The 19,239-nt window shown below is 40.5% G+C and overlaps 1 protein-coding gene across 1 annotated transcript in view; it reads right to left on the reverse strand.

Moving 5' to 3' along the window:
• Positions 1 to 13,926, reverse strand: part of tprg1 (tumor protein p63 regulated 1) — a 32,869-nt gene extending 18,943 nt beyond the window's left edge. The window contains exons 1-4 of the mRNA XM_069680186.1: positions 13,774 to 13,926; positions 13,341 to 13,606; positions 11,424 to 11,515; positions 5,817 to 5,993 (exon numbers count right to left, since the gene is read on the reverse strand). Coding sequence (XP_069536287.1) covers positions 5,817 to 5,993; positions 11,424 to 11,515; positions 13,341 to 13,562 — 491 coding nt within the window. The 5' untranslated portion in view covers positions 13,563 to 13,606; positions 13,774 to 13,926. The remainder of the gene's footprint in view (positions 1 to 5,816; positions 5,994 to 11,423; positions 11,516 to 13,340; positions 13,607 to 13,773) is intronic.
• Positions 13,927 to 19,239: the final 5,313 nt, after the last annotated feature.

Here is a 19,239-nt window from a genome sequence, read left to right on the forward strand (position 1 = left end):
CTTAATATTTAACATGCTGAACATCCTCCACCCTCTTGTCCATTTATAATTATTTCAGGAGGAGGGGAATTGCTTTTCTGACGCAACTCTGAAGGTGTCATATGTGATGCAGTCTGCCCGTAGATGGACTTTCTAGTAGCGCCGATTCACACACGCTGTTGCAGAATCATCCATGACAACATCAAACAGATGAAGGAATATGATGCGGCGTGCTCCTGCCTTGAACCGCCTGTACGGAGGATGTACACTGACATCAAGTGGTCAGATGACAACTGTCAGCTGTGGACTGAATTCTCACTCTGCTGAATGTGAGCACTAATATAATAAGTAACATAAATCTGCGTAAATGTAGAAATCTTTATTTTTTCTTTGTATTCTCTGAGTGCAGCTTGATGAGTCTTTATGCAGATGTCACTTTCCGTGTCAATAGAACGACAGAATTCAATAGGACACTTGTACAGTTACACAGAGCAGCACAGACTCCACACAAAAGACCCGAGCGAACACCTTAAAGAACTAAGATGAGGTTTCAAGGATTGTGCTTTTTCTATTCATGCAGACTGCGAGATAAGAAGCCTAATACCACTCTTATGTATCCTAATGTGGCTACAATCATTACTCTTATAGCACGGCCCTGTTTGGAGAAGTGAGACGCTGTGCTGAGAGAGAAGATGAGCTATATACCCGTGTGGACGGGGCCAGCAGCAAAATGTATTTTCACCAGTTTGAGAGTATGTTTTATTTTGAAACATTTCACAGTAAAGCTGTTTCCTTTTGCACTACAAAACAGCTAAGTATTCTCAGTTCTGCGTGTGGAGTGTTGATGTTTATGTTCAGTACGGCTAACCACTAGGGGTGGGAATCGCAGGGTAAATCACGATACAATACATGGCCCACGATAACGATAATATCACGATACAGCGATTCTGCGGTTATTGATATATTGCAAGACAATCATATAACGATTAGGACTGTCAAAGGTAACGTGATAATAACACATTAACGCACATTCCCTTTAACGCCACGATTTATTTTGACGTGCGACTAACACACACGCATTCTATTATTATGATCCTCCGCCCGCCCCGTAGTTTGGGAAATCAGGAAGCGTTGCAGCAGTAATGTTGTGGACAGCATGCAGACCTCCATGAGCAGAAATGGATAACGAAAAGGGTCTTTTAAATGGCAAGTTCAGCCTCAAAGCCCTGCTCGATGGTTCTCTGGACAAGACAACAGTTATTTGTATTTACGATGTGAACAGAGTTACCACCGGAGTACGCCGAGTCTTAAATACCGCTTGCTGGCCGAGCACACAGCTGATGCAGAGAGCGCCAGGTTGTGAAAATGTCTTTAAGTGATTAAACTTTGACTAACATGATGTTATTTTTATCTCCTGCTGCAGACTCAGTGACTTATTACTTGTGTTACATTCAGGTCAACATGCCGTCTGTTGTTGCTTGTTGGGCTTCAGTTTGCCATGTTCTGCTTTCAGCATATTTTTTGAGCATGCAGAACCTTTGAGGTTATTCTGTAGAATATTCTGGACAGTGTTTGTCATTGTTTTAGAACATGTTGTTTTGGAAGCACATTTGTCCATTCCCATGTTGATAGGAGTATTAAGAACTAGAAAAATCTCTCTTTGAGGTACATTTACAACAGGTAAGAAATATGCGATAATTTGCGATTAATCGCGAATTAACTATGGACAACCACGTGATTAATCACGATTAAATATTTTAATCGACTGACAGCCCTAATAACTATACATCATGATATGTGATTAACTGAAGAATAGAAAATGCCCCTAAAAAGGTGAAGTGCAGGATTAATGTAGTCATTCACTGCAATTTGGTGTCAGTTTCACTGAAAGGACACAAACTGAGATGAAACAATGAACGTGTTTTCAGTCTGTAAATTAATTTGACAGAACGACAGAAAAATTATTTAGGACTTTAGATTTGGAAGTGGCTGCTGCATCTCTTAACTTCTTTTCACCGCTGTCGACATCCTGCTGTCTTCTTCTTCTTCGACAATTCATTTCTGTTATGTTATGTTTCTTTATTAGAGCAGGGACAATGCCCCAAAAACATTAACCTTACACAAAACAAAGAAAGATGTACCGTAACGGGTTTCAGCAAATTGCTATTTTCCGCCGATAGTCTCCGGTTCACGTTACCATCATTCATGTAAATTAAAAATATCGATATTTGGTGCCAGCCTATCTGTGGAGGAGACGGTAGCTCAGTCTGTAGGGACTTGGCTTGTGTCTTGCTACACAACACAGGATTATATGAAATGTTAACACAAATTACAAGACTTGCAGATCTCACACACACGCGACAAAAACAGCTGAACTGTTGCTTAACGTCGCTGATCTCTTTCCTTTTCTCTCCGCTTTGCGGGTCGTTGCGCTCGCCTGTTTTAAGTTTCACTCCTACTGTAACTCTCGGCAGCCATCCTCCATCCTACGCTGTCGGCATAATACACGGCATGCTGGCCATACAAAGTGCTGCGTGGACATGTTTAGCGCACACTTTTCTGAGGCACGTAGTACACACAGATTCATCAACGACTGGCTCACCTCTCTCATTAGGTCCCAAACAGGGGCAGAGGTATTTTTCGACCCTACATGTGGTCGCCATCTTTCTCAGCTCTGCCGTTCACCCGTTCCTCCAGCAGTAGCCTGACCTCTGCTAGCGCATGCTGTGCAGATTCCTTCTGTACCTCATTCAACCCCAACTCAAAAAAACACTATCCCTTTGAAGAGATGTACCCCGCTGGAGTTGATGGAAACCATAATCAGAGCCAAAAGGAAGGTAAATATTGAATTAAGATAAGAGTCCAAATGGTGCTAATGTTGCCTCCGGTCTGCCGGATGTGCTAACAAGCGGCCGATTGTAAAGTTAAATATACCAGCTTAACGGCGGATAATAAACCAGCTTTGTGTTTACAGCTTTGGTGCCTTCAGAAGTCCTAAAAGGAAGCTATTGGAAAAAAGGGAGTCTATAAATCAGGGTGTCTGAATGATCCTCACAGCCTGACTCTGAGTGCTTTTCTGTCACACTGATTTTGTGATGTGGAAGCAAAGTTTAGCGTACTATCACAGTGTTGGGGAGGCTTCATTTTCATACATACATGAACTTTACTGCGGATCACTTTCTGCCAAAAATAAGACAGAATGACCTAGACAGAAAATTAGACACTTCCTGGGGGAGCGACAGAGAGGAAGACAAGGAGAAAGAGGGAGGGAGCGATGCAGATGAAGACAGAGAGAGGAACTGTTTGAGGCTCCAGTCTTTCTCATTTGAAACCGTCTCTTTACTGTCGGACTCCCGGGTGGCTTTCAAGAGCGTTTTATGTATAATTTAACGTAATGTGCAGAGATAAAGCCTCCAATAAAGGCAGCGCTCTCTAAGCTCTTCACAGCACATTACGTTTTATTCATCAAATTAGTTTTAGTTGGTTTGGTATCCCCTGAGCCGTCTTTAAAAGGTTTAGATGAAAGGACTACATTAATTTTGCCACTAATCAGTTAAGCGACAGCTCCAAGTGACAGCTCTGCACTCCTTAGCCTCAAAAAACTCTCCACACACTCGTCTGGCTGCCATGACCGTTTCAGCTCAGCTCTTCCGCGTGTCCCCAGTTGCTCCCTGCACGATCGTCTGCATGTTTCCCCCTGACCGCGCAGCCGTCTGATGCTGCCCTCAGCACCGCGTCGCCGTTCTCACTGACAACCCAAATCAACGTGGAGACTTTTTAGTAAATCATGCATACTGCATTTTTCATTACTTCTTTAAAATCCTCACAAAACTTGAGAATGTGTTGTAAGATAAAGTGCATTACTTTAAGTTATGAAACGATTATAAACTAGCGATTAAAGTGACTCGGCCTGTTTCGTGTTGCGCTCCGTCGTTAATCAGGTGCTGAGAGGGATTTTTTTTAGCAACAAATTTGTCTTTTTGTGAAGCAAATTAGAGCGCAGAGCAGATAATTACAGCTAATATTTGTAAGGGTTTTAATTTTTTAATCAGAAACTAAACAATACAAAGAGCTTTATTAAAGTAGACTTACTGGAAATTACTAAAAATGAGTCAGGACACCAGAGACCCAAGGCTTTCTCTGTAACACAATGCACACTTTCCACATGTCAATGAATGAATGTGTCTCTATTAAAGGGCCAGTCCGCCGAATTTCAACCTCAGTCCGATCATGCTATTATGGGGAGCTAATGCCATTATGGTAGAAAAACGGCAATTTCGCTCCGTGTCTTTGGAGGACGCTATCCGCTTCTCCAATGGGCCCTGGAAAACCTCCACCAGACTACGTAAAACGCGTCATCTGGCAGAGGCCAGGGAGCACGCCAGACTACACTTCCTCAATCTAGGACGCCCGCCTCCGATGTCTGCAGTGTTTAGTTTTAAAAAATCACACATTGTAAAATGTAATCATTTGTTCCACGAGGTGCCTTAAAACGCTGCCTGCTCTCCTGTTTTCCCTCCCAGTCATTCAACATGTATAACTGAGTCATGTCTCGTTCAAAATCTTCAGGTTTGAAATGTAGACTGCAGACCCGAAGTTTTTCAGACAATCCTCCGGTATATTCTCGTCGTATTTCAGATTCTGTCCCGCTCTGAGACGTTGCCTGCAGCGAAAGCGGTAGTATTTCACTCCAGTGTCTCTCGCTGGGCCGTTCCTTTCAGAGGGATTGGGCGCAATGCATGCTGGGTGTTGTAGGAATGTAGAATGGGTGAAACCACGAGCTGTTTGTACAACTTTCTCCACAGCTATGGCGCCAATTTCAAATATTATTGCTTCTATCGATTACAGAGAACACCAGCTTTCACTGACAGCGGCTTTTTCCAGGGGAGAACTGCTCCTTTAACTTGAGAAGTTTCCTGGTTCCCAGCTAGAATTGTTTTGTTCTAAGAATGTTTTGTTTGTAATGTAATGTTTTAAGCAGGAAGTTTTTATTTGGTTCCCAGAATGTTCCTTTTAATAGCAGGAGAACGTTCTCTGAAAACATGTTCAGAAAGTTGCAGTGAGAATGTTTAAATCACATTTCAGGTACGTTTTATAAATCACGTTCTGATAGTTCAGGCCCTACGAACATCCTGAAAATATCCTCAGAATGTTGCAGTTAAAAAGTTTTGTTGTTAAAGTTTTAACGTCACAAGAACTTTATCTGAAATGATAAACATCCTTAAAACGTTCTCTGAATGTTAGATTAAAATGTTTTCTTTAAAACGTCATTAGAACTTGTAGGTGATGTTAGCTGATGTTATGGGAACGTTCCCTGCTAGCTGGGTTATCATTTCCCAAAGGTACCAGTTTTATTAACAGACTAGAAGTTTTCTGTTGAAGGACTAACTGTGGGCTAAAGAGGTAACACTTACTCAGGGTTAAATTTCGTTAACGAAGATTGTTCGTCAACGACCTTTTGACCTTGACAAAGACGAGACGTTGATGAGCTAAAAATAGATCTTTGATAACAAAAACTCTGACGACACGTCTGTTTTGTTCTCGTTAACGAGATGAGACGGGACTAAAATGTGCTCACAGAAAAAGGGGATGAAAGGCCTGTACAGCAGATTGAACCTGTGGCAGGCTGATTGAATCAGTTTAAAGAGAAAATGTTCTGACAAAAATGTGATGACTTTTTTTTTTTGGACTAAAACTGGACTCAAATGTTTTGAGTTTTCCTCGACTAAAACTATAAAGTGTAAAAATGACTACAATGTGACTAAAGCGAATAAGTATTTTCATGTAAAGACTTCGCCTAAATCTAAAATAGCTGCCAAAATGAACACTGCACTTACTTCAGTATGGATTTGTTGGGGAAGCTGAAGGTGCCGTAGGAGATGCGGTCCACAAAGTTCAGGGGGATCCTCTGGATGTATTCACATATGAACATGACGAAGTCGTACTTACAGACCAGCAGAGAGCTGTCTGTGATGAGAACGAGGCGCTCTTTCTCATTGTTCCAGTGATCCACCCTGAAACAAACACAGAGGCAGTTTGTTAGACCTACAGGGGACAATATTGGAATACGTTAATTGAATTATTAGCTCACAAATTTTGAGCCAAAGCTTCTTTACTTTAAACAATGTTATCTGCAGGAGAGGAGTTAGGCAGAGGAGGAGAGGGACGTCAGTGACACAAAGATGCTTTCCTCAATGTGTGACACGTCTGATGCCTTTGACTCCTAATTAGGAATTTATATCCTGTTTGTTTTTGTTTAGGATGAGTGCCAGTCTTCTTCTTGGCTAGAATACAAGTCCCATCCAGTAAGAGTCCTTCTTCTTGACTTTCTATTTAAAATCCATAAAGGAAAAAGCGTCTTTACGCTGAACTGGCCATAAAACAAGTCCCCATTAATCCATAACCTGTGACGAGGGTCGCAAGTAGACTTTGATTTGATTTAAAGGAAGGACGAGGAGCCACTAAACTAAAGACGCCCAAATCTGTTTTGTGACTCCTTCTGGCTGTCCAAACCTCTATGCTGAAAACCACTGTGAGTTTGTGTTGTGAGCAGTAGTGATGTTAGTATTCTGCAGGAGGTGATTTCAAGTTAATACAAAAAACATGTAAAGCAAAGCTGCTCAATAATGAACTGTAAAAGCTTCACAATTTCCAAAGATGCCCTTGGCAAAGATCATGCAATATGCATGCAAGCATTTCTAAGATGCTAAATTTTTACCACCAAAAAAACCAGAATAGAACTACAGAAGCACCTTCAAACAAACAAACCAAACTCATCATTAGATGTCAAAAAAGCACCATTTCACGTAAAGGTGCTCCCTCACCAGGCAACTAAATCATGGCAGCGTGGATTCTCTTGGAGCCAAATCCAAATGTAACACTCCTGATTGCTGTTGGAAGTTGAGGCCAAAAAACAAGCGAGCCAAGGAATTATGGGAAAGGTACGGGTGACGGGCTTCGACTGTGCTAATGAAATGAGTGTGTTGCAGAGATCCGGTGTCTGATACGCTGTTGGCATAGTCAGAAGATGACAAAACCAAAGGCAGCTGGCAACAAAAAGTTACTCTGTGACCACCAAATATTACATGTATGTTGCCCCCTGTGGCCTCTAAGTTTTCTTCCAGTGCAATGTTACAGTTCAACAAACATCCTGAAAACATTGAGCGAGCATAAGCGAAAAGTGATGCTCCAGCTCTTGAACTGCTGCAGCAGGTGTAGCAGACACACGTACAGAAACTGGACTCTGTTTCCTCATGTTCTGTAGTTATTTTGACAAGTTTTGGACTTTTAGAAGAAAAAATATTCATGTCTGTGCTATTTCAGTATATGAGCTGAATTAAAAAGTATTTCTTTGTTCTGTTAATATCTCTTCATTAAAAAGAAACGGTGGTAAATTGTGCCGATTACTTCTGTGCGCATTGAATTTTAGGGGGGCTTAAAAATATTAGAGTGGATCATATTTTTATTTTGTGACGCACACACCGGTAGTTTGATATTTTGGATATACACCTGTTTGAGCTCTTTCTTTTTAAAGATGAGAAGATTTTTGGGCCCTTTATGCCTTTATTTATAGAGAGGACAGTGGATAGTGTTGCAAACAGGGGAAGAGAGAGAGGGATGACATGTGGCAAAGGGCTGAGGGTGGGACCAGGGTGGGGTATCGCGGACTGTAGCCTCTGTACATGGGCTGCTGATTTAACCCAGCTGAGCTAAACTAGGGCCATGTTTGTGCTCCTTCTTGCCAATAGTTAGATGAGATGATTGACACTATGCTCGCGTCTGTACAGTAAATAGGTTGCTGCTGCCAGCAGTCAATTAACCTAACTTAGCAATAAAGCTGGAAGCAGGGGCAAACAGCTCGCTTGTCTCTGTTCAAAGGAAAAATTTACATCTACTGGCGTATTTTTAAACTTTGCTATTTAGCCAGTTATAATACATTTGTTTAATCTTTTGTGGTTCAACAAACTGGCGACTAGCGCTACTGTACCTTCATATTTAGTGTCATTTAGTGATAAGAGTGGTATTGATTTTCCTTTTCACCTTCTTTACCTGAGGACATATGCAGGCTGGGTGTTTTCCCCCGTAAGGCATCATGTGTTGACATATCTATCGACATATCTTCTCATCTAACTCTCAGCCAAAAAGCCAGAATAATTTTGGAAGGTTCGACCCCGGCTCCAGCAGTCTACATGTCCAAGAGTCCTTTGGCAAGACACTGAATCCCAAATTGCTCCCGAAGGCAAAGCCGTCAGTGTATGACTGAGCGGGAAAGGCTATTTCCTGATTGGATATGGAAATTTGCATCGCAGCCTCTGCCAACAGTGTCTGAATGTGTGTGTAAAAGGGTGAATGTGACATGTAGTGTAAAAGTGTGGTGTGGTCTAAGAAAGTGTTATGCAAGTATTTTTCTCTATATTACTCCCGATTTGTATTTGAAAATAAAGTAATCCATGATAAACTCTATCAAAGAAAATGCTTTTACAAAAAGGATAACCAATCAGAAAATCAAGAACAAACTCTAAAATCAACAATAGATGAAATTAGATCATTTGACACTTTCTAAAGCTCGTAAAAATCCTCCTCAGCAAAGACACGTTTGAGGAATTTCTCTGACATTAGTCACCGGCTCCCCTTTGGGAAAGGCAGACGCGTCACTGAATTATCATATAATGCACTCTTTCTGTTGCAAGAAATCCTACATCGAGGCCAAATGTAGGACAAACGTGAACGTGTGTCGGACAGAGCTGCATAAATGGGATGTATTATTCATCCTCACATGGGCCTTTTAAATGTTTCCTGAAAGCTTTTTGCAGGACTGATTCAACCTGACATCTGCAAGTGCACTTGGTAAATGTCCTGCAGTCACTTCATTTTGCTCCGTGTTCCGGGCACTTAAATCACTGCGTCTGCTGCGACTTGTATGTGACAGTGTTTGGAGTTTAAGGTTTGTAAGAGCATTAGTTTCCATTTTAATGAGGATATCTGTTTATCTTTATGTAGTGGGGGCCTGTATTATTATAGATCATATTTATATGTGTAGAATTTAAGACACTCTCTCCCTATAGGCAGTGTGTCATTTGTAGATGTACAGTACATATGTTAATGCTGGATAATGGATGAGCAACACAGGATAGTGTACACTCACTGTATATCAACAGTCACTTCATCCCTCTCAGCTGAAAAAAGTGTAACTCCAGTTACAGCACTTTGAGTGATTTTAGTCTTATCCAATCGAAGCAGAAGGCAGAACTAAAAAAACAGACTTAAAGAACAAGGTAACAAATTATTTTAACACTTTACGTCATTAATTTAGTGTTTTGACAAAAGACACCACTTTTAAACGAGGGATGGGCATATTAAGCAAAAATATTTTCCGATATTCACTGGGAACTAACCACTTTTTGAAGAACCCCAACCCCCTCCCACACCGTGCATGCAAACACACGCAGACATAAGGAGAGAGAGAGACTGTTTACCTTCTCACCACTCTGTTGATCTTGTTTTGCTTTAAAATGACATCGTTGGTGAAGACCACTGGCTTCCCATCCAATTCAGAAACCAATTCAAAATCCTACCAATCACCTACAAGGCCCTTCACAATCCTGCCCCGTCCTACCTCACTGACCTCCTTCTCCAATACAGTCCCACCCGCAACCTAAGATCTACTGATGCCAACCTCCTCACCCCTCTCGCCCGGACCAAACACCAGACCTGGGGGGACAGAGCCTTTTCCACTGCTGCCCCAACACCTCAGAAACTCTCCCTCATTTCCTTCCTTTAAAACTGCACTCAAAACCCACCTACAGTACTTAAATCTGCTTTTAACCCATGATCTCTTATTATTTCTTCATTTAACTTTCTCTTACCTTTATATACATATTTTATTTAACTGTAAGTTTTTGTACTTTGATTGTTTTTGGTTTTTAATATATTTGTTAATTTTTGCTTCTGTTCTTTCTTTCATGTAAAGTGCCTTTGAGTACTTTTTAAAGTTCAATATAAACAAAATATATTATTATTATCATTATAATGATATGCTAGTTTTACCTTTCCAAGTTGCACCTCACCTCATTCTTGTTCCACACAGAACTCTTTGACGCCTGCAGAAGTAATTTTTCTCCAGCTCCAAATCTCTAGCACCACACTTGTTTTACTGGCACCTGGTACTTATCGTACCTCCAGTGTTTCCTCATCATGAATTCATGACAGCGTTTCCTCAGTTTCATCAGTTCCTGTTTTCAATGAGCTCTTCCTCTACATGTTTTCTTTAGGCTTGTGCATGAATTGGGGGGAAGGGGATGGTGACTGTTTCTTTTTGTTTATATTTTCTGTCTATGTGAAGCACTTTGTGCTGCATTTTACATGTATGAAAAGTGCTATACAAATAAAGATTGCTTGATAATGCTTTCTTCCTCTTATGTTATTAATGGCAGTTAGCAAACAGCTTTCAGATGCACTACAGCCACCGTATGACCAGCACCACCAGGCGCTGGTTAAAAACTTTGGAAAACATGCATTTGAAGCTGGGACAATAGTTCTATGAACTTTTTTATTTTTTGAAAACGAATGACTATTCGAATATTCAGCCTTCCTGTCCTGAGCCTGCAAAGGAACTGGCCTGAGACTGCAGGTCTGCAGACACACCCCTCTCGAAATCATGACCCATCCATGTTTCAAACTTCTACTATTTCAGAAAGTTTAACAGGTGAACAAACACAGACTACAGTAGGCTACAAAAGGGATAATGTTATGAAGCAAAATAAATGCTGATAATAAAAACTAAGCCTCATGTCCTGTGTACCAGTAGTTTCATAATAAAAAACAATAAGAAACTTTATGGCCCATTTCTGTGTCAAAAGGCGGCACTCATCTAGCACACATTTTAAAAATAGTAGAAGGCCTTTTTGTTAATATTATCATTATTATTATTATTATTCAAGATATTTTGTTTTACAATATTCATGACGCATACACATCTCTGCTCTCACGCCTTATCAAGCCAGTTAAATAGGTTATAGTGGTAGTTAGTGTTGCTGTAGTTGCGCCACAAGCTGTCCATACTTGTACTCATAAATATATAGTTATATAGGAATGTACGGTATAAAGGCAATGCAGGACCAAATTATTTCTGAGGGATTGAGGCCCAATAATGGCATAATTGACAGTGTACACTGTGTGATCAATAATTCATTATCTGTTAAAACACCAGTAACAGCAGCTACATAGCTTTAATTGTGAAGACACTGATTAAAAAACATCAATAAATGGTTTGTATTACAGAATAATGTACATCAGAAGAATTTGGGGAATTATAAAGGGTTTAAATACTGCTTATAATTTGTAAGTTGGGGATGGTGTTAAGTGTTAGTTCACTGTGCAGACAATTCCCTGCATGTCAACATTAACAAGAAGCTGTGTAACAGAACATGGTATCATCAACTCACTCTGCCATCAGCCAAATGCTGTGAACGCTGCCATCCACTTCTTTATCCACCAGAGCTTCAACGTCTTTGATGGCCTGATTCAGAGTGCCAGGCTGCGGAGACAGAAATGCACGGGTGTCACTTTATAATTTTCCATTGTGACAAACACAATGTGTGCACATAAAAGCTTAAGGGGTAATCTTTGAGGCAGATGTGCAGCTGGGACTGGTACTCCAACAAAATGTCAGCGCGTCTGTGTGTCAAACTAAATAACAATAAAACGAAAACATGAAGCCTCGGCGTATTAAAAAATGACTGCAAATGAAGAAAGCTGAGCGTGCAGCTTCTGTGTAACTCATGTATTTGAAGGAACAGCTTCAGTGTATAAAACACTACACATCTCATATGTCATCTGCAGGCATTTCCAGCGCGATCCACACACACAACGTGTCATTCTAATAACATGTGACAGTGATTCTACTCTTGCCACTCTGTGCTTTATTATTTCAATGCCAAGCTGGAGAACTTAAAAAGATTAGGAGTTCATAGTGAGGGCTGCTGACAGTCGTACAGTAATCTGAGCCAACATGGGATGTGTGACTGACTTCCCATTGCAATCCAATAACACTTCCTTTGGGATGCTGAGAATATTCCTTTTTTTAAGTTGACACTGTGTCAATAATTTTACTCCAGTTTACAACCGTTAATTTGACTTGATTGCATAATGTGGTAAAATGTCGTATTCTATATGCTGTATATATATGTGTGTGTGTGTGTGCATACATGGACATACATGACGTTAATTCATGCACACAAGGTGAAAAAAATAATAATAATACAAGTTTACACACTATGTAATGAGCAGGCTGCTTTTAAATTATCTCAAGCATATATTTGGCTTTTCAGTGCTGCAATATCCTGATAAATATAGGCCAAACTATAAACAGATACTGATATATCTGCAATAAAACCGCTGGGCCAATTTAAGGGACTAGAGCCAATTTAGAGTTCAAGCAACACCTCTATGGCACAGTCATCCTTTTACATTACAGTCTTAGTAAAATAAAATTACATGATAGCAGTTATTAAACTTAATTACCCAGTATTTTATACAGTTGTTGAGAGTAATTTTTGATTGATGTTGCTTAAGTGAGTGCAGATGTATTATCAGCTTTAAATAAATATGTATCCAGAATAGTCCTTTAACAGGGTAATACTGTTCTCTATATAATTCAGTGAGCAGATATCATGTAAGTAGGATTTGAATGTACTTGCTGGTCAAAGTGGAGTATTGGTTAATCAATGCCAGTGTATCACAATCAACCTGTCAAGTATCTGTTTCCTAGAACTGTTTTTATTGCGACCTGCTGCAGGACAACAGGTGGAAGATAAGCATTAAGCTAATACTGGTTCAACCTGCAAGTGCTAAACTAGCATGTATGTTTTCTGTCATGTCTGGTCACTTGATATTGAAATGAATGATAAAATATTTACTACTTATTATAGATTCCAACTAAATTTAAGAAAAAATGACTTAAAAATGGATAATGGCGCAAAACAATTTACAACTAAAACACAAAACAAAACTGTACCTAGCATTAGCAGGCTAGCACATAAATTGTGACCTACAATGGGACTGTGGCCAAATCGAAAGCTAAGCTGTCATTTAAGCTTGTCATTTTCCGTTAAATAACTTCAAAAATATACTAGTAAGACAATGTAAAGTAGAAGTATAAGGCTAAAAAAGAGAGCGGAACCGCCTCTGAAATATGGTGTAATATAATGCTAGGAAGTATGGAAGTATAAGGCTATCAACAAAATAAAAAATTAAAGTGATTTAAGTACCGTATGAGTTTCACGCACATTTTAGAAGTAGCACAAACAAATCATGCTAGAACAAAGTGCTAATTTGTGAAGTTAAAAAGTAGAACTATTTACCCTCAACACGAAGAACCTCCTCAACCTAAACTGGTCCACAGGTGACGCCACGGAGCCAGCACCTTGCTGGGGGATGGAAGGGGCCGCTTCGCCCTTCGCTGCCCGCTCCCCTGTGTCCTCTGAGCGGACAGAAGGCTGAGTGTCCTCCGGTCCATCGGAAGTGGAGCTGAGCTGCTGCTGCTGCTCCTCACTGGGCACTACTTCCTCCTTAGCTTCTGCCATGATGGGACTTCACAACAACTCTTTAAATACCAACAACACCGACTCTGTAAACAAGTGAAAGGAACACTTTACTCGACCTGTCAAACTGTCGCTCATGTGATATGTACATCACTTTCTCAGAATCGAAACTGAACTCGCGCCACAAAAATTAAATCCCCGATTGAGTTTGGACAAAATTTCAAAGAGCTGGTAGTAAAAAGGATTTACTTACCTTTAATTATCGCAGGTAGCAGAGAGTGTTGAAAGTTAGATCAAGAGGCACAATAGCAACAGGTGCATAACTTCCTTCTTCCGTATCTTTTGTTTGTTTAGAGGGCGTAGTTTACAGCAGAGAGGAAGAACAGGCTGCATCAGACTCAGCAAAGCACACAGGCCTTATCATTACACTGATCTGATTACCCCTGCGAAAGACCATAAAAGACGGTATCTGACTTTATGTAAATAACGCTCCCAATTTAATTGTATAAACGTGTGTGCCTCAAAGTCGACCCACTTGGTCCGGGGTGCATGGCCGAAGCAACATGTTAGGAGGCCTTGGGGCAAAAAGTCCCCCCCTAACCCTCTTAACTCTTTGAGCGCTGTGTATGTTTGTGTCCCATTCTGTTTGATTTTGATTTTCTAGGCTTTATATGAAGATGTGCATAATGTGACCACAATATGAGCCAAAATATAGTCTTAAAATTTTATTTTGGTGAAGAGCAATTTTGTTTTTTTATTATGCAGATAAAATGCAAGTTACACAAACTTTTCTTGCGTTACGTTGTTATTCTTGAGAGTTGAATCAAGTGTAAATATTGGCCTTTTGCACTTAGATGGATTAATCAACCAAAGACATGCTTGTTAGGTTCATTGGTGACTTTAAAAATTGAGTGTGACTGGTTGTCTCTACATGTCAGCCCTGTCACCTGACAGTAACAGGATGAGTGCTATAGATAAGGATAAATAAATACCATATTGGTGTTTTTCCTTTAATTGCATCTGAAAAAGTCTTATATTTGGGGTCTAGACCTGTAAATGCGAATATACGGTCACAACAGTAGACGGCGCTACTTATCTGTAAAGCCAGTGAACCCCTCATGACTGAGGCCAGCCGTCACTCACGACTGTAGTGCCTAAGGGATGAAAGATGGAGAGACACAGTGATCGACCGGAACAAAATCCCTCGAAAGTCAACCAACAACTGAGGCGGAGCTATGATGCTAATTTTAATTTAATGGTTTCAATGAAGCAGAGTCATTAAACAACTGTCAAGCAGCCAAAAAATACGGTGTCAGAGAAAGTAATATCTGAAGACGTCTTAAAAATGCTAACAGACTTAGCTAACAGATGTAAACAGAGAAAATCGTACCATGGTCCTCAAAGCGGCCGCTTCAAGAGATTGACAGAAGAGTGTGTGTGTTACAGAAAAACAGAACAAAGGTTTGCCTTGTAAAGTTTGTTCTTACTTAATGTAGAGTAATTCATCTCATACAGATGAGTTTCTCCAATGACACTGGAGGCATTTAAATTGTATAAAGTATGGAATCAACCATCAAACAGGAAATCAGGTTTTCTGCACACACACATTAAAATGCTGGATATTGTTTGTTGGTATGGTAGACCTTGTGTTATTTCTGTACCATAAAGTGGAGCTTGTGGAGAAAGAAGCATTTTCTTCTTCGTCAGGAGTAAAACACAAATTTTGCTCGATCGCTTTTGAATTTAGAGTCACAAACAACATCGCAGACAAATGTCAAATTAAATGGCAACAATCAGCAAACATTATCAGCCTGCCCCTTAACAATAATGAATTTCTTCACCAAAGCAACACGATTGAAGGATAATAATTCAAGTTTTCACTTGGCTGCTGCCTCGAATAACCTTTCAGATTTGTGCAACAAACTATTCACTCAGTTTATGAAAGACGTAGCTCGCTTTGATTTCCTCCTTCAAGCTTCTGTTTCTGTCTTCACATCTTTTCCTAAAATACCGATGAATGGCGTTCATGATTCAGCCGGACAATAACACAATCAAGCAATTGTTGGATGAACCAGATCATTGAAAGGGAATAAGACGTTTCCCTCCCACAAATCCTTGAATAGCATCACCATTTAAACATCAGTCTGCGTGTAAGCTAATGTTTTCTGACATAGCATACTGTAAGGCCACTCATTCCCAATCACATCTGTCAGGAGCTCTTCGACGCCTTGTTGGAAGTTAAAAACCGGTCCAATTGTAATCTGCAGCCGTCAAAGAAATGCAGACAGATTTCTAAAGGCGTTCTTTCTGCACAGTTCCAAAGCTACTCCCACGGACCGCAGGCGGAGATTTACATGCTCTTTAGTGTTGTGTGAATAGCCAGTAGCTTTCAGTCCAAATCCCATTTAAGGTTTTTTTTTTAGTCTGCGGTCAAGTAATTACTTCTAATCAAACTGGAGCTTCTTTGCTTCAGCTTCTTTGCTTCAGTGATGAGTTAATAATGACATCTTTTCTCCCGCTCAAATGGAAGCACCGGTGCAGGAAGCTGGGATTTCCTCCAAATCTAAATAAAATCTGTAAATCTCATGCCGTTGTTTCCCTCCTCGATTCTGTGATAACTGCAACACACACCAGAGATTAATTGAATCACAGGCCTGGTGGTAGTTTCATGGAAAAACCTCAGCATGACATTGGATTTCTTATGTAAACCAGTGAACTTAAAAACCCTTTTGCCCCTTGATGCATCACAAGCGAGGATAAGAATAATCCATATTTTTGTATCTAGGCCAAGTAATCAACACCGCATAACTGGAAATGCTCTCTGCTGCCAAGCTGTAAGCGTTTCAGTCCGTACTGTATCTCATAAATATAAGCTTCATCTCTACATATGTTTTTTTGTGCTTTCCAAAGACGTACATGTTTATCACTGATAGAATTGAACATGAATTAATAATAACAGGTTAAATAATACATGTTTAAGACGACACAGCTCTACATGCAGTGCACTATAGTATAATGGCATGGTTAGTAGTGCAGTGTGTTATCTTTGTAGATAAGTGCAGTTAATTTTCACCACTTATTCAACCATTATTTTAAAGTGAATCCTGAGCATGTTCATGTGTTTCCTGTGATGTATGTAAAGCACAATAAAGACTGTAGTTACACAACTTATGCTCATGAACTTCATCAAAGTATCTAGGCCACAACAGTGCAAAGCTCAACATACTTCTATTGATACTTGGCTGCTAGAATCAATACAGTAATTTCATAATAACAGCAGATCTAATTATGATTCCTATTTTAGCATCTTTCAGCTCGCTTTGTGTTTGTTTTACTGGTCCATAGCTCCTCTGTTTGCTTCACTGTCACTGCTCCTTTCTGCAAAAGATCTCGAGGAAACCTGCTCAAGATTACACAGTGCTGCATGTGTGACGTCCACAGTTGGCTGCGATTGAACTCTTGATTTTCCTCGCCGCCTTTTTAGACTGTTTGCCTTCATCTGAGCATCGAGTTTGTTTCTTTTTCTTTGGATTTTCACTCATTTCTGAAGTTGTATCTGTAGTCATCCATCTTTTCTTTGTTTGTTCAGCCATAGTAGATTACTGTTTACTCTCAACACTTGCAGAGACCTGAAAAGCCGCTGCTTAGCTCCACCTACCCTCTCTGGCAGACCAACCACTGCTGGGTGATGGAAAACGCGTCACTAACTGGGCGCCGCTTGTGATTTTTTCCACGAACGTCGCCACAGACACCAAGTCTGTAATTCTGCAAATGCAAAGGCTTTCATCAGTGGGCCACAGGCTCAGTCACCATTGTCTTACCTCATTCAGCCGGCAACAGATAGAGACTTAACAGACATTTATTTACATGAAAATCTTCAAGATTGTTACTTTAAATTGTTGGAAGGTGTGTCAGAGGTTATTTGTGTGCTAATTTGAGTTCTTCTTTCTGTCTGCTCGGACATGTTCACTCTATTTGCCAACAACCTAAATATTCTACCGCTATTAACTCGACAGAGAAAATGCGTGATTTAAAAAAGGCATAAATTATAAATAGATTGAACTTATAATTCTCCATGATGGGCTCGTTGCACACTTCTGTAAACCAACATGAGCTGGTTGAATCTGGGCCAGAGGATCCTCAGCGAGATGACATCAGTTGACTTTACAGCTCAAACAAACACACAAACATGTCCAGGGGCATCCACCCTTCATCTTCAATGTTCTTGGTGGATGGAAGTAATTCAATTATGTCCCAGCATGTTTGTGTTTGTTTATCCATATTGCGGCGAAGCCCGATTTAACTCTCCTGAGATATCACACGGGATCAGCAGATGTTGCGTAGACCTCTGCGACCCTGTAACTTCCACAGTCATGATCCGTGTGTGTGCAGTGGCTTGCTGAGGCGTAGCAACACTGGCAGCTTCTCTTTCCCCTGCTTAGCCCGTGAGTAATGCTCAGACCAGAGCGCGGGGGCTGGGCCATGAGGGTTCATTAACTCAGCTGAAGCCTGATGAGCTGGAAAACTCCTAACCTTCAATGTTTTATCCCAGCAAAAAACTCCACAGAGGACTTTAATTTAACCCAGCATGGCAAACAGCCCGAGTCTATGTCGAGGCCTTCTTTCATTTTGGACCAATGATTAACACATTATAGAAAAACAAGCTGATATCAAAGCTGCATTGTTGTCAGGGCATCAGCGTGTCATACATAATTTGAATATTATGCAAAGCTGCATCAGGTTACATGACAGGAAGAAGATTTCAAACTTCCTGTTTAACTATTCACTTGAAAATAGGTCAAATTAACAAATATTTTGGAGCAGTGTAAGAAAATCTTTGAGTTTAAATCCTGAGTAAACTTTTACATGTCAGTTGAACTTCACTTAATTCTTCCAGACAGTGATTTGCATCTCAGGACTTCTGCATGTTGTCTTGACTTGACAATGATGTGGCGTGGGAGAGCTGCACGTATTGACCGCGAGCTGACCACAGTGTTTACAGCCCAGAGGCTCCACTTCCAGATGACTGCAGACAACTGTTTCCCTTGACCTTGGCCGTTACGACGGGCAGGACGGGACCTGACCTGTCAGGTACGGTTCACGGGGACATTTTAGGTCAATGACGGAGAGTTTGAGCAGAGTCTGTTTGGTGCCTGCTGAGCCTGAAAGTTATAATACACACATAAATCTTTGTGACATGTGGCGGTTATTTCTCAAAGATAAAAGGATCAAGGCCCTGACCTTTAACGTCCACATCGTAGACAAAATATCGCATGAATGGTTTTGGGTTTATTGGCTCACATTTGGGGTTAAAGGATGGCATGTAAACACAGCTGAGTGCAACTAGTAGTACTCGTGCTTTAAAAGAAGCAGCAAGGAGAATAAAACTATATTTGAAAACTTAACTTGGATCGTCTCTGCTGTGCTTTCTCTTTGAGAACTTCCTGTGAAGATCAATACTGCTGCTACAGCGAGAAGGCCGTTAGCCTAACCGAGCATAAAACTGACAGCAGGAAAAATTTTGCTTAGCTTTGTCAAAAGTGACCAACCACCTTTAAGTGTGGTTGCAGCGAGCTACGAGCCGTGACAAACATTGCCCAAACATAGTAACAGCAATTAACTCCACGTAAATCCCTACACATGGCGGTCAGACACGCACGTTTGTGGTGGTCTGAAATGTTTATTGCAGCAACAGAACATAGCTTGTGTTTGCCGTCGA

The sequence above is a fragment of the Semicossyphus pulcher genome, unplaced genomic scaffold (genome assembly GCF_022749685.1).
Source record: "Semicossyphus pulcher isolate SPU_LCO1_2020_fin unplaced genomic scaffold, fSemPul1.0.p SCAF_4, whole genome shotgun sequence".
In the NCBI taxonomy this organism is placed as follows: Eukaryota; Metazoa; Chordata; class Actinopteri; order Labriformes; family Labridae; genus Semicossyphus; species Semicossyphus pulcher.